A 22,736-nucleotide genomic window follows, 5' to 3' on the forward strand; every position below is an offset into this window, starting at 1 on the left:
TTTATTTTGTCAGGTGTATAGTATTGAAAATTTAAGTTTTAAACATGCCTTTAAGATGTTTTAAATGAAGAAGTACAGTATTAAGACCTAATAAGGACTTCGAAAAACTGCTATTTGAAACATTCCTATGAATGGAAAAGGCTTTGCACTCAGAGAACAATAATTAACTCATATGATTTTACGATGTAGTCCTTCGGGTTCTTTTATATTAGGTATCTTTGAATTATACCCAACAGGGGCCTGTTTTTTTTTTTTTTTTTTTTTAAGATTTTATTTATTAGAGCAAGCACATTTCAGGGGGCAGGGAGGAAAAGAGCAGGAGGGAGAGGGAAAGAATCTAAGAATCTCAAGCAGACTCTGTGCTGAGCGTGGAGCAGGTCACTGCGCTAGATCGCACAACCCTGACTGAGATCGTGACCTGAGCAAAAACTAAGAGTTGGACACTTAACCAGCTGAGCCACCCAGGTGCCTCCAACAGGGGCCTGTCTTAAACCATAGTTGGGGTTATAAAAGGATTCACTTTATTTTTCATAAGGTGGAATGGATTTTTGGGATTCTAATATTTTTTATATTTATTTTTAATCTATTTTTTTTGAATGATACAGTATCTTAAGTTGTTATTTAGAATTAAAAGTTACTTTACAGTTTTGTGAGATAAATTGTTTAACATTTTGTGAGATGAGTTTTCCATACTATTTCAAAGATGTTTTAAAGTTCCATTTTGATTGTCCTTAGGTTGGTAGGGCTCTTAATACATTAATCTGTCACATCAGCTACTTTATATAATAATTATATTTACATTAGTAGGTGTGTTAATGTGTTACTAGCCTTCAAGCTATCTGGCAATCCTGTTTACTTAAAAAATTTTTAAGAGTAAAGTATTTGTAAAATAGCCTTCTATAATACCAAAAGATATTTTGTATTTTACATCTCCATAAGAAACACATAGTGTATAGTGTGAATGTGTTTATTTTATTAAATTTATATATAATCATGTGTATAGTGCCTACTAATTTTTATATCCCTTCATCAGTGAACCTCAAAGTTTTTGTTTTTTTTAAAAAAGTTCCACTGTATAATTTGTGTTTATTTTAATCTGGTAGGCTTCTTGGAACTTTTCTGTATATTTATTGCATTTTAGAACCAAAATCTTTGATGCTGTTTGGCATTGATTTGGTATTGATTTATTTCTACTGAAATTTAAGGTAGTTTTTCTTTTAATGTTAAATGACTTCAAGTATTTTTAGGCATTTTCCAGAGATAACAGCCAACACAAAAATCTGTCCTCATTTTAAAAGATATTTTAACCAGGTATAGAATTTTAGGGTGACATTTTTTCCTTTGAATACTTTATTGTATTTTTCCTCTGGCTGCTTTAAAATTTCTTAATTATGATGTGGCTAGGTATGGTTTTCTTTATGTTTCTTGTGCTTGGGTTTATTGGATTTCCTGAATCTTTTAGTTTATAATTTTCATCAAATTCGGAGAATCCTGACCCTTGTTTCTTAAAATATATTTTCTGTTACTCTTCCACCTGCTACAGAGATGTAATTATAACTATGTTAGGTGGTTTGAAGTTGTCCTTTTTATTCTCGAATACTTTATACTCTGTGTTTTGAATTGGATGATTTCTATTGCTGTGTCTTCAAATTCACTAGTCTTATTTTACAGTGTCTGATATAATACTAATCTTTTTACAAAATATTTTTTTTTAAAGATTTTTATTTATTTATTTGACAGACAAAGATCACAAGGAGGCAGAGAGGCAGGCAGAGAGAGAGAGGAGGAAGCAGGCTCCCTGCAGGGAGCCCGATGTGGGGCTCGATCCCAGGACCCTGGGATCATGACCTGAGCCGAAGGCAGAGGTTTTAACCCACTGAGCCACCCAGGCGCCCTTTTTACAAAAGATTTATTTAAGAGGGAGAGAAAGCACAAATGGAAGGGGCAGAGGGGGAGAGGAAGAGAGAGTCTCAAGCAGACTCTGTGCTGATCACAACACTGAGATCATTCCCCGAGCTGAAACCAAGAGTCTGATGATCAACTGACTGTGCCACCCAGGTGCCCCATATTATTAATATTAGAGATGTAATTTTTATTTCTAGAAGCTCGTTATATTTTCCATGGTCTCAAACATGCTTAGTCTATCTCCTAGCTTATTGAGTGTATGAAATATAGTTAGAATATCTGTTTTAATGTCCTTATCTACTAATTTTATCTTATATGTCATTTCTGTTTTGGTTTTTAATTAAGTGATTTATCTTCTCTACAGTTCTTGTATTTTTCCTACATTTTGCCTTTTCATCGTGTTTAAATTGGATAACTGCTGGATAGTTTTGTATTCTTAGAAATATCATTGACCTTCATTCTGGGGCACAGTTAAGCTACTTTGAAACAGTTTTACTCTTTTCAGGTTGGCTTTGTTAGTTGGGATCAGAGCAGCCTTTAGTCTAGGGCTAATTTTCCCTATTACAGAAGCAATATCCTTCTGTGCTCTATTTGATTTCCCATGAATCTTCTATGAAGATTCATAGTAGTTATTTTCCCACTCTAAACAAGTTCCCTCAGACATAGGGGCTGATTAGTATTCTGCCGAACATTCAAAAGGAGACCTCTATTGATCTTCAAGGTCTCTCTCTGTGCTTTTCTTCTCTGTGGTACTCTGTCCTGCAGTATCTGGCCACGTGGGCTAGAGTCTGGCCACACTCTCTGCTTCTGTAGTTTTCAGCTCACGGAGACTTCTGGGGTCTGCTTTACTTCTCCCTAACTTGCTATAGCCTGGAAAATCTTATCAGGCATTAAGCTATAGGGGTTAATTGTAGGGCTCAGGTTTTTTGTTTCTTCTCTCTGGAAATCACTTTCCTGTGCTATCTTATATCCTGTTCAAAAGCTTATGTATGAATTGTCTGGTTGGGTTTTTTTAGTTGTTTTAGAACACTGGTACCTCATCTTGGTCTGAAGAGGCCTGAACTTTTAAGTGATCAGAATACAGGTTCCTGCCCTGCTGAAATGAGATTGTATTATATATACTGTTCTGCAACTACTCTCTTTTTTACATTTTATTTTTATTTTTTAAGTTTTTAAAAAATTCCAGTCAGTTAACATATAGTGTAATATTAGTTTCAGGTATACAGTTACAGTGATTCAATAATTCCATAGGGTATATGTATTTTATGTTTAAATATATAAAGTTAAATATTCTTCCAGAGAAATTTACATGCTACTAGCTGTGTGAGAATGAGTTTTTCCTTAGGTTCTTACTGTATTGTAGTTCTTGACTTTTATCTTCTGAGTGAGGTTGAGCATCTCTTCTTTAAGTTCATTGGCTGTTTTATATATATGTTTCTCTGTGACATACTTGTTTAAATCCTTTACCCCTGCCTTTTCTTTTTCATCAAATATTTATCTATTTTTAATTAAAGTATAAAAGCACTTTGCATATTTAAGAAATTATTCTTTGTCATATGCATTGCAGATAGTTTCCTGAGATTATCAACTGCTTTTCGACTTCGTAGCATTATTTTGCTTCTCAGAAGTTGATTTTTTTGTAATTTATAGTTACTGTGCAAATGCATTTTTCATATGTATAAAATATTCATGGATATTATAGAGTAAAAAGTGAAAGTCTCCTGTCTTATGCATTCTGTTTTCCAAGCTATCCATGGTTAACAGTTTAATATGCCTCTATCCACACTTTTTAGTACAAAATACTTATGTAAAATACATAATCAGATTTTGATACATAGCTTTCTTGTTAAGTTATATAGTATGTTATTTTGTATTAACTTTTCTATTTCAATAACATATTTTTGAGAAATTACTGAAATCAGATAAATATGCTTCATTCTTTTAGTGTCTCATTAATATTACAGAGTGTATAAATGCATTTTGTCAGCCCTTATTGGTAGATATTTAGATTCTGTTCAGTTTTGCTCTGTTACAAACAGTGCTACAGTGAATATCCTTATAAATCTTACTTCACATTTCCTTTTATTTCTTTGGTATAGATTCCTGGAGGGAATCTTACAGGATCAAAGATTATACTTATCTTAAATATTGATAGATACTGGGGTGCCCGGGTGGTTCAGTCCCTGCCTTTAGATTAGGTCATGATTCCAGAGTCTGGTATTGAGCCCCATGTGAGTCCCGTGTTGGGCTCTGCACAGAGGGGAGCCTGATTCTCCATCTCCCTCTGCCTGCTGCTCACCTGCTTGTGCTCTTTATCTCCCTGTCAAATAAGTAAATAAAATGTTAAAAATAAAATAAAATAAATACTGATAGATACTGACAGATGACATCCCCTTAATGCTGTGTTAATTTATACTCTAGATAAGAGAGTGCTTATTTCCCTGTGGGCTTGTCAACATTTGCTCGTATCAGTCTTTTAAACATAATCTAATGTGTTGCAGTAAGAAATGTTAGTTTTATTTAACATTATCCTTTTTAGTATTGAGGTTAAGGTTCTTTTCATATGGTCTTTTACTTAACCTGTTCAGGGGCTTTATCCATTTTCTTTTCTTTTTTTTTTTTTTTTTAAAGATTTTATTTATTTATTTGACAGAGAGATCACAAGCAGGCAGAGAGGCAGGCAGAGAGAGAGGAGGAAGCAGGCTCCCCGCTGAGCAGAGAGCCCGATGCGGGCCTCGATCTCAGGACCCTGAGATCATGACCTGAGCCGAAGGCAGCGGCTTAACCCACTGAGCCACCCAGGCGCCCCTTTATCCATTTTCTGTTGGGATTTTGGTCTTTGGTTGTAGGCCTTTTTAAGTTATGAATATTAATTTATTTGTATGAATATTGCCAGTATTGTCTTCTAGTTTGTCTTCGCTTTTGTTTGTATTTTTCATTGCACAAAAGTTATAAATTTATCAGTCTTTTATACTATATGGGTTTGATGCTCTTTGTTTAAATATATGTGCTGTAAGGCATATAAGGAGTGTGCTAGGGAGCCAGTGTTGTGTTGATTGTTGCACTTGGTCTTGTTTTTGCTATGAAATGAATAATTTTCTTACTTTTTTTTTTTTTTAAAGATTTTATGTATTTATTTGAGAGAGAGAGAGAAATGAGAAGGGGGAGGGTCTGAGGGAGAAGCAGACTCCCTGCTAAGCAGGGAGTCTGATGTGGGACTCGATCCTGGGACTCCAGGACCATGACCTGAGCTGAAGGTAGTTGCTTAACCAGCTGAGCCCAGGCGTTCCTCTTATGGTTATTTTTAATCTATATGATCATTCTCTTACTTAAAGTTCTAGTTAGGAGAGAAGCACAGTGAGAATAGATAAATTCACGAGTGATCTCATGATCATGAAGTTGGATATTAATTTTTTTCTTCTGATTTTAAGAAGTTATAGTTGTATGTAAAAGGTAGACTCTGTGTGTGTGTGTGTGTGTGTGTGTGTGTGTGTGTTCATGTGCAAATATCTGCGTGGTTTTCTACCATCTACTGAAATATCTTCTTATTTTTTCTTCTTTCCTTCTGTTCTTTTCCAGTTATTTATCACTTGACACTTTATAGCAGCCTGCCTTATACCACGGATTATACCAAAGAATCATACCAAAACTTAATTAGAAGCTTATGGTTTACTTCTGGGGCACCTGACTGGCACAACTGGCAGAGCATTGACTCTTTTTTTTTTTTGAGAGAGGGAGAGAGAATGGACACGCGTGCGTGTGCGCGCGTGCGCGCACACACACACGAGTGGGGCGAGGGCAGAGGCAGAGGGAGAAGCAGACTCCCCACTGAGCAGAGGAGCCTGACACAGGGCTCAATCTCAGGAACCTGAGCTCAAGGCAGATGCTTAACCCCCAGAGTTACCCAGGCACCCCAGAGAGCATGTGACTCTTTATCTCAATGTTGTGACGTTGAGCCCCACATTAGGTACAGGGATTGCTTAAAAAAAAAATCTTAAATATTTTTTTGTTTACTTAGGAAGATAATTGTGTTATAAGTGGTACAGAGGGTTGGGAGTCATAAAGAAAATGCTTTATGGGAGATGTGAATATTTTAGGAATGGCCAGGCTTATGTATTTCTTATATAAGAGAAAAAGCGTCTTTCACATATGTTGTCCTCTAGTCTGTCCTCATTTGATATTAAAGATGATTACATGAACAGTCCAGAGTATTTGTTGATTGAAGAAGCTTCTATTAATTGAAACACTCCGGATTCATCAGTTGTAAAATTGAAAATATCTTGTTACATGTTTTTGCATACTATACCTGAAATGGTTTTAATTTCCTCTGGCTTATTTTATTGTAGAGCATGGGCCTGGAATTGATATTTTTACACCTGGTAAGCCTGGAGAATATGACTTGGAAGGTGGTATATGGGAAGATGAAGATGCTCGGAATTTTTATGAGAACCTCATTGATTTGAAAGCTTTTGTTCCAGCCATCTTGTTTAAAGATAATGAGAAAAGTTGTCAGAATAAAGATTCCAACAAAGATGATTCCAAAGGTAAATTCTAGAGGATAAATTTTTACATTAAGTGCTATAAAAATTAATTTTAAATTAATATTTGTAAAAGTATATTTTTAGTTACTAGTTTTGCAGTATGAACATTGAGTCATTAGATTAAATAAATGACAGAATAACATGGAATAGAGCATGAAAGGGTGATAGATGACATAATTTCAACAGTACCAGAACATTTATGTTAATGTGAAATAATTTGAAAATGTTTGTTTATAATGTAATGAGTTCATGTGAGATCTTGGTAAGAGCTGAAATTCTCCCAGTTGGAGAATTTTCCCAGTTAGGACAAGTGTCAGTTCCGTGGTGCTCTTTACCTATTAAGACTCTTTCTAGGCCAGATAACCCTAGCTTTTTGTGAAGGAGAGTTAATTTAGAGAAATCACAAGCTTTGAGATCATTAAAATAGTGGAAGGTCCTGAATACCAGTCACACCATGTTTTCTAAATGGAATTCTGCCAGACTAGAGTTGGAAGGGAGATGGGAGGGAATGGTGGCAGGGATTTGTAGAGATAGCAGATAATTTTTTTTAAATGTACTTTTGTAATCCAATATATTTATCAGGGAACTCATATAAAAAAATAATAGCTAGTAATTTTTATTTAATAATTACTTCATGCCAAACGTCATTTTAGTACTTTATAAGTAAAACATTGTTTAATTCTCTTAATAATCCTGTGAAGTGCAGCTACTGTTATTGTCCCTGTTTTCAGATGAGAAAACTGGCACTAAAGGGTTGAGTAACTACCCAGGTTTAAGTAACTTAACACAGCTAGTGGATCTGAAATTTCAGCCTTGTTAATGAATGATTAGGGCCCTGAATTCCTGTGTTAACACTGCTTTTTGAGTTATGTTAAGATTAGTAATTTACATGCCTTACATTAGAAACTAGAAAGTAATATTCTTTGCTTTTGATGCAGTGATTATAACACACACTTCTAAAACAGTCCCTCATTCCTATACCCATGAAACAATTTCTCTACATTCCTCCCTTCCTCTAACCCCTGGCAAATACCAATTTGCATTCTGTGTCTGTGGATTTATTTTTAGTGTGTCATATAATTGGAGTCACAAAAGTATGATCTCTTTGTCTTTTTCTTAGCATCATGTTTTGAAGGTATATTCACATTATACTTTTGTCAGTACTCCATTCCTATTTATGGTTGAACTATATTTCATTTTGTGTGTGTATCACATCAGTGGACTTTGAGCTTTTTATTTTTTTAGTTGAAGTATAGTTGACATGTTATATTAGTTTCAGGTGTACAACATTGTGATTAGACAGTTCTGTATGTTGTATGGTACTCACCACTGTAAGTGTAGTTACCATCTGTCACCATGCAAAGCTATTATAATAACTACAGAATGGGAGAAGATACTTGCAAATGCTATTTCTGATAAGGGGTTAATATGCAAAATATATAAAGAACTCCTACAACTCAACACCAAAAAGCCACATAATTTGATTAAAACATGGGCAGAGGATCTGAATATACTTTTTTTGAAGAAGACATATAGATGGCCAATAGACCATGAAAAGATGTTCAACACCGGGCGCCTGAGTGGCTCAGTGGGTTAAGCCGCTGCCTTCGGCTCGGGTCATGATCTCAGAGTCCTGGGATCGAGTCCCACATCGGGCTCCCTATTCGGCAGGGAGCCTGCTTCCCTCTCTCTCTCTCTGCCTGCCTCTCCATCTACTTGTGATTTCTCTCTGTCAAATAAATAAATAAAATCTTTAAAAAAAAAAAAAAAAAAAAGATGTTCAACACCACTACTCACCAAGGAAATACAAATCAAAACCACAGTGAGATATCACCTCCCACCAGACCGAATCACTAGTATCAAAAAAGACAAAAAATCAGAGGTGTTGAAAAAGGGATCTTCATTATTATTGGTGGGAACATAAATTGGTACTACAAATAGAAAACAGTATGGAATTTCCTCAAAAAATTAAAAGGAGAAATATCATACAATCCACTAATCCCACTATTGGGTATTTGGGAGAACAGAAACAGTAATTTGAAAGGATATATGCACCCCTATGTTTATTGCAGCACCATTTACGGTAGTCAGAATGTAGAAGCAAACTAAGTGCCTGTTGATAGATGTGAATGGATAAGAGGATATGGCATATATATATAAAATGAAATGTTAGTCATAAGAAAGAATTAAACCTTAGGCATTTGGTAACTCAGTCAGTTAAGTGTTTGCCTTCCTCTCAGGTCATGACCTCAAGGTCCTGGGATGGAGCCCTGCATCTGGACTCCCTGCTCAGCAGTAGGGTCTGCTTCTCCCTTTGCCCCTGCCTGTCCCACTCCCTTGCCCCGCCCCCAACTTGTCTTTTCTCGCTCACTCATAAATATATAAAATCTTAAAAAAAAAATAGAATAAGATCTTACTATTTGCAACAACTTGGATGTTGTTAGATCGACCTAGAGAATATTATGCTAAGTAAAATAATTCTGACAAAGACAAATACCATATGATTTCACTTATATGTGGAATCTGAAAAACAAATGAAAAGAAAAAGAAAAAAACCCAGAAACATATCTATTAATACACCCAACAAACTGGCGGTTGCCAGAGGGGAGGGATGCAGAAGGATGGATGAAATAGGTGAAGGGGATTAAGAAATACAAACTTCTATGTTTAACTTTTAAACTCTCAAACTGTTTTACAGTGGCTGGACCATGTTAACATTCCTACATTTCTCTATATCCTTACCAACCCTTGTTGTTTTATGATTTTCTTTTTCCTACAGCTGTCCTAGTGGGTGTAAAGTTGGTATTGTAGTTTTGATTATGTTTTCCTAATGACTAGTGATGTTGCATATGTTTTCATGTGGTTGGTGACCATTTGCATATCTCTTTTTAAGTCCTTTGTCTATTTTTTAACTAAGTCATCTTATTATTGTAAGAATTTTTAAAATATTCTGGATATTAGACCCTTATCAGATTTGCAGATGTTTTTCCCACTCCAAAGATTGTCTTTTTACTTTCTTGATAATGTCCTTTGACACACAAAAACTTTTTTTTTTTAATATTAGACTTCATTTTTGGGGTGCCTGGGTGGCTCAGTGGATTAAGCCGCTGCCTTCAGCTCAGGTCATGATCCCAGGATTCTGGGATTGAGCCCCACATCGGGCTCTCTGCTCTGCAGGGAGCCTGCTTCCTCCTCTCTCTCTGCCTGCCTCTCGCCGACTTGTGATCTCTGTCAAATAAATAAATAAAATAAATCTTAAAAAAAAAAAATATTAGACTTCATTTTTTAGAGCTAAAGCTTTAGGTTCACAGCAAAATTAAGCTGAAAGTATACAGTTCCCATATCCCCCGTCCCTCCACACACACACAGCATCCCCCACTGTCAATATCCCAACCACAGTGGTGGATGTGTTACAGGTAACGTATAAACACCTAAAGTTTTTAACTGAAAGCTTTTTTTTAAAGGATCAGTTTTGTTTTCCTTTTTCATATATAACATATTTAAAATGGGGAATAGGGTCGTGCTACATATTAATTGAAAGAAGAGTAATAAAACAATTTCGTTTTATGACATTCTTCCTTAGAATCTAAGTTCTAAAGTATACTGAATGTGAAATGAAAAACAGGCTATTTTTTAAAGTTTTATTTTTATTTAAATTTAGTTAACATAATGTATTAATGGTTTCAGAGGTAGAGGTCAGCAATGCATCAGTCTTACATAATACCTGGTGCTCAGTATATTACATGTCCTCCTTAATGTCCATCCCCCAGTTACCCCACCCTCCACCCCACTTCCTTCCCCAACCCTTAGTGTTTCCTATGTGTAAGAGTCTCTTGTGGTTTGTCTCCCGCTCTGATTTCATCTTTTATTTTTTTTCTTCTCTTCCCCTATGATCCCCTGTTTTGTTTCTTAAATTCCACAGTCAGTGAGATCATTTGATAGTTGTCTCTCTCTGATTGACTTATTTCGCTTAGCCTAACACCCTCTACTTCCATCTATGTTGTTGCAAATGACAAGATCTTTTTATTTTTTGATGGCTGAGTAGTATTCCAAAAATTAGGCTATTTTTGTGTACACGATAGTTGAGGTCATCCTATGGTAAGAATGCCATAGGATAGTGGAACCATAAAAATATGTGGGACTATATTGTGGTACCATAAAAATATAAAAACCTCTTGGTTAATCTCAAAGATGTTCTTACCTTAAGATAAATTTTACTTTATATTTTATGAAAGTAATGTTGAAATATTTGAAATGTATCAGGAAGTATAAGGAAAAAAATACATAAAATGCTCATTTTAGGTAACTACTGCTCAGTTTTGTCAGTTAAAGTTTCTCAGAAGGCATTTCCTCATATATGTACAACTGAAGCCCTGAAGAGTAGTTTCTAAAACATTAGTTACCTCAGTGTTTCTGCCATGATAGGTTTTTCATAGCATCATTCAAGTTTGACTTACTTGAAGGGTTCTAATATTTGTTTTTCTTTGAGGTAGTGGGATTAGGGTATCAACCTCTCTTGTGAGATAATGAACTGAGGGACATGGACAAGACAAATATGAGCAAGCCTGTTGACTTACAGTCACATTAGTGGGGAGCAGCCTGGGTCTCAAAGAATTAGAATATGAAGGAAACTAGGAGTGGGGCCATAGGAAAAGTACAAGAACTGTGGCAGTTGAGGCAGTGGGGCTGGGGGCACCTGGGTGGCTAAGTCAGTTAAGCTTCTGACTCTTGATTTCAGGTCATGATCTCAGGGTTGTGAGATTGAGCCCTGAGCATGCAGCTCCTTGCTCAAGTGGAGTCAGCTTGGGATTCTCTCTGTTCCTCTCCCTTGTCTCCCCCCCCACCCCCCATATACCATGCACTCTCTCAAATCTTTAAAAAACAAAAACAAACAAACAAACGCGTGGTATCAGTAACCATGGTTGGAGATCAGATAAAACTCTGTGGCAGAAATGGACCTTTGTGACAGACTTTTTGAAGCTGAACTTGAGATACTGGGGTGGACCTTCCAAGTAGAGAGAATGGCATGAAAAAAAAAAAAAAAAAAACAAGACACAGCAGCTGGAAATTATCTAGTATATTTGGAGAGGAAATAAGGATCAAATAATTCATTCTGCCTTTTTAGAAGGTATAATAAATTTGGAGGGTAGTGAGAAATTCATTTGAACTATCTCACTACAGACCATGAGTATCATTTATTTGAAGTTTAAATAACATAGATGCATAGATGTGATTGATACACAGCTTTTTGTTACTGTTTTGTTACTTTCTGTTAAAATGTTACTGTCAGTGATATAGGATAAATTAGAAATATGGTGTGGACCAGCAAGTCTCTGTTTTAGTAATATAAGAGATCAATCCTGTGAACAGTATTATGAAAGGAGAAGGGGGGTATGGTCTTATGTACAGAAATATACCCAAGAATGAATAAACCAAATTTGTAACTGACTAAGCAGTTCAACTTATTAAAAGAAAGAAAATGCTATTTTATTTGGTAGAGGTATTCTGTGGATAAAAAATTATAGGACAGTTTCTACTAGTAACTGGTTTGAACTTTACCTTTCATTTTTACCAGTATGATAGAAATTAATCTTCCAATCTGCACCAGCCCTGAAATTACCTCAAACCACTAACTTAAATACCTCTGTGTCCTTATACCTTACCTTCTCAGGTACACTCACTGCCCCTCTTCTGCCTCTTTTGAGACATCTAGTCCCTTGCTTGGCTTCCTCAGTTTTTAAAAAATTTTAAATTTGCATTTATTTATTATTTTTTTTGGCCTTCCAGTAGTTTTCACCTGCCTTCGCTTACCTTCTTTTCTAGATTGCATACTGCTATACATCTTTAATATTTCTTTTACACATTCTTTCTTCTTCTGTCTTTCATTCATACATGCCTGTCAAGTTCAGCCCTGGATGAACTCTGTCATCCGCCATATATTGATTTCTGTATCCAAACTGTTGAGTTCTCTTAGAGATGATCATTTAGATAGCTTGATAACTTGATAAATTCATGGACACCAATCTCAACTAGGTTCTCAACACTGCATGGAAATTTGACAGCATCTCTGTCCTTAGTTCCCTCTCCCATACTCCGTAACACATTTTCATTCTCTCTCCAGTTTTCGTTCTGCTTCCCTCCTTAGCAGAAGATGATGTGCAATATAGTACTTCATAGAGAAGATGGAGGCCTTCAGATATAATTCCCTCAATAGTGTACCCCTTCTAATTTATAAATCTGCCAGTCTTAGGGCTTATACAATGTTTCTTCCCTGGGTGATAAGGTGAAATTCTACAACTTCTGTATAAGGCCAGGTCATCTTCTTGCTCTGAATCTTGTTTCCTTCTTTGTCCTGAACCCTGTTGCAGTCCATTATCCCTTTTTATCTCTTTGATACCGAATTCTCTGTCTCTCTTTCCCTCTCTCTACTGGATCCTTAATCTCAGTATTCAAACATATTCTCATCTTTAAAAAACAAAACAGATCAAAGCAAATTGTGAATACTCTGAAGCCTCCTGGGCCTCCTATCCTTTGTTGGCTACTATCCTGTCTCTTTTTTATGTAGTCTTTTTGAAACACGCAGATTGTTCACTGTCTTACTTCCTCATTAGTCTACTTCAGTCTGGCTCTAGCCTCACCTCTATGCCGAAACTGTTTTTTGCCAAAATTACCAGTCAAGTTCATGTTGCTGTATCTCATGGGCAGGTTCCAGTCTCTCTCATTTGATCTCTCAAACCATTCAACACAGTTTACAATTTCCTTTGTGGAGCATTTCCATTCCATGGCTTCTGTGGCACTAAACCTTCTTGTCTTCTCTACTTACCTTCAGTTTCCACTTTCATTGGACCTTTTAAATGTCAGTGTTTTTCAGGGTCCGATAGAAGAGGAAGGGGCAGTCACTGTAGTAATCAAGTCTGCTTATTTCAACCTTTTATGTGTATCTGAGATTGGTTTTGTTCTTACTGCTTCTATTCTAATCTAAGGAGCTGTCGTCTTTTAACCTGGGCCACTGTGTGATTCTTCCTCCCTGGCTGCCCTGGATTTGCTCTTGCTGCCTTCTGTACATTCTAAAAATTAATTTGACTCTCCTGTCTTTTTAATGGCTTTACATTTATTTGGAAGATAATGTATACTTGTTAACCTTGTCTCTTGGATGCTGCACAGTTTGGTGTAGGTCTTCCTCCAATATCTGATACCACATTACCCTTACTTTTTTCGCCTTTTTAGCATCTGCAGCAGGATAGTCCTTTTACTTCATGGCCTTCCCTCGTCATGTTTTCTGCTTGTAATCCTTTCTTCACCATATTCCTCTGACTCACTTGTGTATATTAATTTAATTTCCTTGGATAGGTTATACATTTCTTGAGAGCAAGAGTCACATTTATGCTTTTTGTGAATGTTCAGTTTAGCATAGTTTTGAATACATAGTAGCTGGTAGTAAATGTTGGTTTTTTTGATAGCCAGACGTCAGAGAATACTGGGAAATGAGTATATGCTCCATATGGGCAGGGGTTTTTATCTCGTGCAAAGTGGTATCCTTGTTGTTTAGAACAGTAGTTAGCATGTAAGAATTTAAGTGTTAGTTGAATGGAAGGGTAAACGAATAAGAAAACTGTCTCCAATAGAGGTAGCAGAACCAATCCATATTAGAGTTTTGATTCTTCCAAATATGGGATGGGATCGTGTATCAGTAAAACATTTCTACTTTTACTGCAGAAATTATGAGATTAGAGACTCTTAAGAGAAGATGAGGCTGAGAAATATAATTTCAGTGGACACCCTAAGTCTACTACTCTTTAAAGCATAAAGTCTTGAACTCAGGCTTTTTTGTTTTTTTCATTTATGAAAAATTTCAAACACAAAAGTAAGACTAGGATTTCAATATGACTTAATTCAGAGATAACTGATTCTTTGTTTTCAAATAGAGACAAAAGAACCTAAAGATAATAAGGAAGTATCAAATCCTGATGATTTGGAACTCGAGTTGGAGAATCTAGAAATTAATGATGACACCTTGGAGTTAGAGGGTGGAGATGAAGCTGAGGATCTCACAAAGAAACTTCTTGATGAGCAAGGTAAGTTTTATTTTGCTAACAATTTAATTCTTGATTAATTTTTATACACAGAGCTCCTGCTTTACTCTTTAGTTCTCTATTTTCCTATTCTTTCCAGGCCATCACTTTTTTGGAATTTGATTTGGAATAGAAACATAATATGTCCCATGTAATGTGAATACATGCTTTAATGATCATCCAAATTCTCAATATCTTAATAGATATTTCTTCTGCATCTAAGTTTGTCCTGAATTTAATTTATGGTATGATCTTTACAGTCTTAACATAAAAGTATTTGAAAGTTTTTCTAAAATGGTTGAGAGATAAAAAGACAACTAGTAGATCAGTTTGTTATAATTTTGTTTTTATAATTGAGTAATATTTTATATTTAGTAAAAAAAAAAAGTTTTTTGTTAATTACTCCCTAAATACTTCCTATTAGTTTTTTTTTAATTAGTTAGGACTTTTTATTGAAGTTCAGTTAACATACAGTATGTTATATTAGGGACAGGTGTACAATATGATGATTCAGTGATTCTGTACATTATCGGTGCTCATCATGATGTCTCCTCCTGATCCCCCTTATCTATTTTATCTGCCTGCCCAACTGCCTCCCCTTTGACAACCACCAATTCTCTGTATTTGAGAGTCTTTTATGTTTGTCTCTTTTTTCTTTGTTTGCTTGTTCTGTTTCTTAAATTCCACATATGAGTGAAATCCTACATTATTTGTTTTTCTCTGACTTACTTCACTTAGCATTATACTCTTTAGATCCATCCATTTTGTTGCAAATGGCAATATCTCATTCTTTTTATGGCTATTAGCAATATTTAATATATATATACACACATATATATATATATTATCCATTTATTAGCTGGGATTTTTTTTATTAGAAGGATACCTTTTGTCGGTATTGCTTACTTCTCTATTGTCTTCATTGTTTCCTACTGCAGATTTTTTTTTTTTTAAGACTTTATTTATTTATTTATTTATTTATTTAACAGAGAGATAGAGTACAGGCAGGCAGAGGCAGAGGGAGAAGCAGGCTCCCTGCGGAGTAAGGTGCCCGATGTACTCGATCCCAGGGCGCTGGGATCATGACCTGAACCAAAGGCAGCCGGTTAACCGACTGAGCCACCCAGGCATCCCTACTGCAGATTTTCTTTTCTCCATGTCATGAAGGGAGGGTGGGCATGGTTGGAAGCTGCCCTAGGCCAAGGTCCTATCAGCTATTAACATCAAAGGACAAGAGAGTCTCTCTCAGTATCTATACACAAGTGTCATGGAAGGATTTGGCTAGTGGTTGCCTGTGGCTAAGAGGAAGGCAATATGCTGTGCTGTGGCTGTGCTCTTCCCTATCAGAATCCCATGGGTTGCCTTCAAAGGCAAACAAGTGATGGGAAGGCTGTTATTACTTGAAGACATGGGGGTGGGATGCTCAGCAGATAAAAATAACAAATTTACTATAAAACTATATGCAATTTATGTTTGAGTTTTTATGTCTAATGCAAAAATTTGCCTTTTCATATTTGATACCTGAAAGCCTACCTGAAATCTTTAGGTTCTGATTCTAGATAATACCCAAATATTAGGGTAATAGCTTCCATTTTTCATAAAAATGTTTTCATAAAAAGGCTTCCATTTTTTCAAAAAACTCCAGATTATCTATTTGCCAAATAACTTAAAATTGAATGTTTCTATTCTTGTCTGTATTGTCTCTTTGTATTTTTTTAACCTATTTAAAAAATAATTTTATATTAGAACAAGAGGATGAAGAAGCCAGCACTGGATCTCATCTCAAGCTCATAGTAGATGCTTTCCTCCAGCAGTTGCCCAACTGTGTCAACCGAGATCTGATAGACAAGGTATAATTGTCATGGTTTAACTTTATGCAAGCTCATAGACCTTGTGGGATAGCTCTAATTAGGAACGCCTGTGCGTTTTGGACAGTTTTTGCCATAGAATGAACTATGTTTTCAAGTGGACTCTTGGGAATCCAAGATAAACATAGAAAATTGGATCTAATTTGTAGATGTTGTCTCTTAGTGTGAAACTGTGTCTAGAATTGGCTTCATGCTTCTCCCCTTCATCTAGGGACCCCACAGTTTGAAAAATATGGTTTTAGACCCGAAATTCTTAAAGTATGCTTTGTCAGTTTCTGGAGTCTTCTGAGGCGCTTTCATGAGGTTTGTAAAGTTAAAACTCTTTTCATACCAAAACTAGGGTCCCCCCCACCACTAGCCTTGCCTTTTCATTGTTTTTGACATTTGAAAAAGCAACTGGCAATTTAGCATGAGTGGGTGAAAACTGTGCTAGTAGCCTTTGTATTCTTTGCTGCCATGATTTGCAATTAAAAATAGAGTGCTACTTTCACTTAAGACTCTCCTTGATGACTGTAAAAATTTATGATTTTATTTCATTTCGATCTTTGAATGCACATCCTTTTAATCTGAAAAAAATGGGACTTTCATATAAGGCACTTCTGCTTTCTCAAGGTTTTCTTGGGAAAATAGTTGTGTGATTGAGTTTCGAGTTGAACTAGTTGCTTTTTTCATAGAATACCATTTTTATTTGAAAGAAGTGATGGACAGACTGTTTACTCAGACTTGGGTGTTTGGCAGACAGTTTTCCAACATGAACAAGGTGATCCTGTCACTTCAAGGACAGCAACAAAGTATTTATTACCAATGAAGGAAAATTCTAAACAAAAGTTAGAATTTTGGGATACTTAGGTCTACCATGACAAGCTTGATACCTTCCCAATTGTTTTTTGAAGAGATTCATTGATGAGACTTTCCTGATGAGATTGGCAATTATATTAAATAATGTAATTTTATATATATAAAATTATGTCTATGGAAGATCTGCATCACTCAGTGAACCATTGTTCTAAGTGACCACGAGACTGTGTTCACAGAATCTTGCTTGGCTTTTAAAGTTTCACTCAAAAGTACAAGTTAGACCAGTGGATTTTAATGTAGCATGAAAAATTGATTTATATGGTTTTGGTTCCACATTGCAACTAACCGTTAGGAAACTACCACTTGTCAAGTTTTGGGGTAGTATCAGAGAATATCTACAATTATTGGAAAGTATACTAAAGTACACCTCCCTTTTCTAGCTATGTATATATGTGAAGTTGGATTTTCTTTATTTACTTCATCCTAAAAAAAAAAAACACATCATGACAGACTGAATGTATAAGTAGATACAAAAATATAGCTGTTATCTAAAAAGGTACCACTTTTGGCACTAAATTATTTTCATCTTGAAAAGTATATAGTTATTTCCAAAAACAAGTAACAACTAATAGATTTATTGGTATTTTTGAGTGAAATGATATTTTAAAAGTCTCTCAATTTTAATTTCTAATACAGCAAATGATGATAAATGTAACCCATAAACAAAGTTCTTTCAGGTAAAGGGCTTTCAAGACCCAAAGTTTGAAAACTTGCTTTAAGCCATTTTTTTTTTTTTTTGGTCAGAGTATAATATAATCATTTTTTCCCCATAATGGTCTGACAGTCTCCTGTGGAGAACTACAGAAGTTAAGTTATTTTTCAGCTTTGAACTCGTTTAGTCCTCCTTCAAATAATTTTAGATGTATTTCACTAACTATTCATATAATCAAGTAGGCTTGAAACTGTTTCCAAATTGGCTTCTTGGAGTGATTAGGTCATTGTACAGTTTTCAAAAACTTATTAGCAAGTTTGAAATATGAATGAATATTTTCTCTGACAAATTTTCATATATTTATTCATGTGACATAAACAGAGGATGATAGAGAGATACCTTGACACTCCTGCTTCATCCCCATACCCCATTTTGAGTTGTATCATGAAACTTGAAGGTGAGAAGGAACTCACCAGTTTTGTATATAGTAGCATTATTGTAATGCGTGTTCATTGGAAGTTATCCTCTAGCGCCCTGCTCAGTATTAAGAGTTATTGCCAGTAATGACTGTATAGTAAATTCTGAGTTAGCTCTCTGAGGGTCACGTGGGCCACTCCTCCCTATTGGACCCCAGTTTGTTCTCTGGGGATCTTTCCTCTGGGGAGTTAGCGTCCTCATGAAAGGAATTTTCCTCCATATACACTCACAGATGTCCAAGTGGCTTAAAAAGAAAAGTACCTGGGAAACAGAAAAATCCAAGAATTCTTTGAATTCAGTAATTATGTAACACTATAGAAACCAGAGTGGAGATTTGGGTAACTTCTGTGAGTAATGTCATTCATGGTGATGTTTGTTTATTATTTTTTATTAATGTTTATTTCTACATACATTTGATGATCATAAGAATTTATTTTTACTTAATAAAATAAGAAATGATTATTGAACTTCCATTGACCCAAAATGTTTTGAAACAAGTTTTCAGAGTACTGCTTATTGAGTTGCCAGTCAGCAGTTGTTCCTCAGGCAGGTATATGCCGCTAGAGAGACTCTTTGCTTCCGTTTCTCCCAAAAGGACAGGACTGGTTAAATCTAAGAATAATATGCATATGAAACTTTTCTCTTTTTAATTTTCTGAAATTTAATAATTCTAACAATTTTATACTCATCTTGTCTTTTATTTATTCTGTATACTTAGAGTAGTAGAACCCCTACTGTGTGTTAGGCGTTGGAATGCTTTAAGGACTCAGCCTGATCTGTGGAGAGTTTTGAATATTGTAGGTTTTTTTTCTCCACCTAACTGGCCTTTGATTATTGTGCTAGGTGAAGTGATTATTGCTTTTTCTGTCTTTCTAAAATTTATTTAGGTAGAATATGCAAAATATTTATGTATTTTAAAGGACAGTGTTCTAAAGTAATCACTGAGATATATTTTATTTTTCGTGTTTTCAAATTTGTAGTGAAACATAAGCCATTATTGGCCTTTTAAAATGTTTCTTAATATTTTCAAAAATATTGATTTGAGAGTTTGTGTCTGTATGCGAACTTTTCCAGTGTTAACCTGTTTTATTTTCTGAGTACATGACTTTGGGGTTTCTATTTATTAGGTCCAGAATTTTTCAGTGTTGCAAATGGGTGAATTGATTGTAGGAAATTTATTGTATTTTCTCCTTTCTCTTTGTTATTTTATTTGCTATGAGAAGCTTTAATGTTATAAAATGTAAGCTTTAATAACGTTGATTATACTCTCTTTACAAGTAGAAGAAAATTCTAAATTGATTTTTCTGTCTTGACTAATTTTGATGTACAGTTTTGATCTTGGTGAATACTTGGAATGTGAGTTAGTGTCCCAGGTTTGAATCTAATCAGTGTTAGTTGTGCTATTTCCTCAAAAGATTTAACCAAATGGGAGATATTTCAGTGTGTTCTGTCAATAGTGAAGAGTAGAAATCCTTAATAGATCTGGAACTTGTGGATCCTTTATGTGCATCTGATAATCAAGAAACTAAGGATTGGGATTATTGATAAAATAATCATTATATTACATGTGAACCTATGGAAGGACAATATTTGAAATCCTCAGAAGTATATTTAAAGGTAGTTTATTCCTTTTAGAAGTGTGACTTCCTTATTTTTCTTAAACCAAATATACTGAAAATTTTTAACATTTTAAAATATATATGCCTATGTTTTAAAAATACCAATTACTCATATTTTTGCTTTCCTCTGGCTTCCTAGAACACATACCTCTCTCGGCTTTTCTTTTATGCTTAATTGTCAGACATAGTGATGAAATACTGAACACTTCTTTGTTCTTGCTGTATGGAATGGTAGATTGCTGCACTAGATAACAGGTGTGGGTATTTTTTGTAATCCTGTGATGTTTTTTCTTTAAATTGTTGAATCTGACTGTTGACGCTAAACTAAAACTTCTTAGTCAATGCTTAGGCACTTATTTTTACATGTTCCTGAGAATAATATATACCTTTCTCTCATTTCTAGTTTATCTCTGTTCATTTTTGATTATCCTGATTAGTGGCAATAATTTTCTTGGTTTTTGGTAACTTTTCTTGCTACTTTCTAATTCTGTCAGAATATTTTTCCAGTATTAATGGTGATTTACTTGACATCAGTGAGCTCAGAGGCATTAATTGCCATTTCATATAAATATTTGCCAAACAATTTGTGGCAGGTCTTCAGTCCACTCACTTGGTTTCTGTTTGTAACGCTAGGTTGCAACTAAAAAGTTTATGAGACATGTATTTTGAGATCTAAAAAGAGAGAAGACTTTAAACTTCAGTGATCTTTTAGTTTGGCATATGCTTACAAATCTAGTGTTCTAAAAGTATTTTGAAATGCTTAGGAACAAGTAGAAGTCCTTTGTAGCATGCATGGTTTCTGCTTTCATTAGCTAAATTGAAAAAAAAAAAATTTTTTTTTTTTTTTAGAAAAAAAATTTGCTTTTTCTCCTTTAGGCAGCAATGGATTTTTGCATGAACATGAATACAAAAGCAAATAGGAAGAAGTTGGTACGGGCACTCTTTATAGTTCCCAGACAAAGGTAGGTACTAAAAACCAAAAAGCAATTTGTTAGTGTTTTTATGCTGTAGTGATGATTGTAAGATAAATGTTTTCACTCAGCTCTCTCTTTAAAAACATCTCTTGTCAGCAGACATTATTATTTTTAGCATATTTTCTGGAACTTTTTTCTTGTTGATTTCTGTTCTTTTGTTCATTAGTTTTAGTGGAAATATTTTTTCTAATGCTAATCTATTATTGAAGAGAAAATGTTTGAGAATAATAGCAACCTAAGAGTAGTAATAACTTAATCATTTCTAGAAGCAGTTGGTTTACATTTTTGCCTCTGTGAAGAAAAAAATAACAAAAGGTATATAAGTTTTTTGGAGAGTTTTTATTTTGTATAAGGATCAGACTAATTTAGTGTTTCTAATTTTTGCAGTTGTATTTAAATGAAAAGTTCCATGTTTTTGTAATTATGATAGTTTAGAATTGGAAGTTATATTCATGATTATGTTGCTAGTTATTCAAGCAGCATATTAGTTGCATAATGCTTTTAGAGAATAATAATGCTATAAATTACACTAACTTAATGATCCTGAAATATGGAGGACCACTCAGTCTATTGACCTTACGAACGGAGGAGATGTTTTTCTGTTTATTCAACAGTGAGTAATTAAGTAATTTTGTTCACTGTTATGATGATTACATACCACATAGCTAATGTAGATACTTCCCTAGAAAGTAAGGGCTCTGAGGGATTTTCATTAGGTCCATTTGTTGGTAGAGGCCCATAATCTGTTGATAGAAGGTTTCTCAGTGAAACCAAGTTGCTGCTTCTTTTTCTTTCATACTGGTTTTTGCCTCCTGCCAGCATCATTATTATGAGCATTTGATTTTTCATCTTAGTGGGATAAGAGAGATGGAATGTATTAATAATAATAATTAAGCATTCTCTAGTTGAGAAAGTCATGTACATGAATATTTTTATAATATGCATTTGATTTCATCAAATCTAAGGTGCCATCAGTTATGAAGTGCACCATTATGTAAAACTAAGAAAAAATAGTGCTGTTATTGTTAAACCCTTAATTGTGAGACACATCCCACTTTCATGTATTTGTAAGTGGGAAAAAGAGTGTGCCTCTCATTGATGAAAATTCAGATACTTTTTCCTCAGTATCTTGGACTGATTTTTTTCAAGTGGTTCTCTTCTTATAAAGTGGAAATTTATTTTCAGATTTCTTTCAACTCTATTTGAATGAAGAAATAGGTATTAACAATTATTTGAACTTAATATAACACAGAATAATCCAAAGTTAGCAAAATAAAAGTCTTTGTTTACAAAAGAAATCATGCAGTGATGTTTAAATAGTTTGCTTACAAAAGAGCATCCTGTCTCCCTTCATCCCTACTCTGTCCTGTTCCACCATACTCTTCCCCTCCTCAGGTGGCCCACCCCCTAAGAAGGCCCTCAAAAACTGCATATTATTATTTGGTCTTTGCTAGTTGTATCCTTTATAACTCACTTTATCTGCTTAGCTCATTAAATAGCTGCAAATTAGATGTACTTGGAATCTGCTAGAAATGTAGACTTAAAGGTAGTAGTAAGTGACAATTTATGGTTTGAGAGGAGAGGGAAAAAGTAAAGAGACAAGTGTATAGTATGCTAGAGCCATGAGGAAGAGACCTATATGTAGTCTTACATACCTGAAATGTATAAATTCAGTCCTTTGGGTTTTTTTTAATAATATACCTGAGTGATCAGAAAAGATTATGTTCTAAAATTTATTTATTAACTAATTCATTAAGAGTCTGCTATATT

The 22,736-nt window shown here is 34.7% G+C and overlaps 1 protein-coding gene across 3 annotated transcripts in view; it reads left to right on the forward strand.

The window, feature by feature from the left end:
- Positions 1–22,736, forward strand: part of UPF2 (UPF2 regulator of nonsense mediated mRNA decay) — a 109,796-nt gene that overhangs the window by 19,993 nt on the left and 67,067 nt on the right. For all 3 annotated transcript variants that reach the window (XM_059184154.1, XM_059184153.1, XM_059184156.1), the window contains exons 5-8: positions 6,252–6,449; positions 14,372–14,521; positions 16,265–16,368; positions 20,869–20,954. In XM_059184154.1, the coding sequence (XP_059040137.1) occupies positions 6,252–6,449; positions 14,372–14,521; positions 16,265–16,368; positions 20,869–20,954 (538 nt within the window). The remainder of the gene's footprint in view (positions 1–6,251; positions 6,450–14,371; positions 14,522–16,264; positions 16,369–20,868; positions 20,955–22,736) is intronic.

Source organism: Mustela lutreola, chromosome 8 (assembly GCF_030435805.1).
Source record: "Mustela lutreola isolate mMusLut2 chromosome 8, mMusLut2.pri, whole genome shotgun sequence".
NCBI lineage: Eukaryota > Metazoa > Chordata > Mammalia > Carnivora > Mustelidae > Mustela > Mustela lutreola.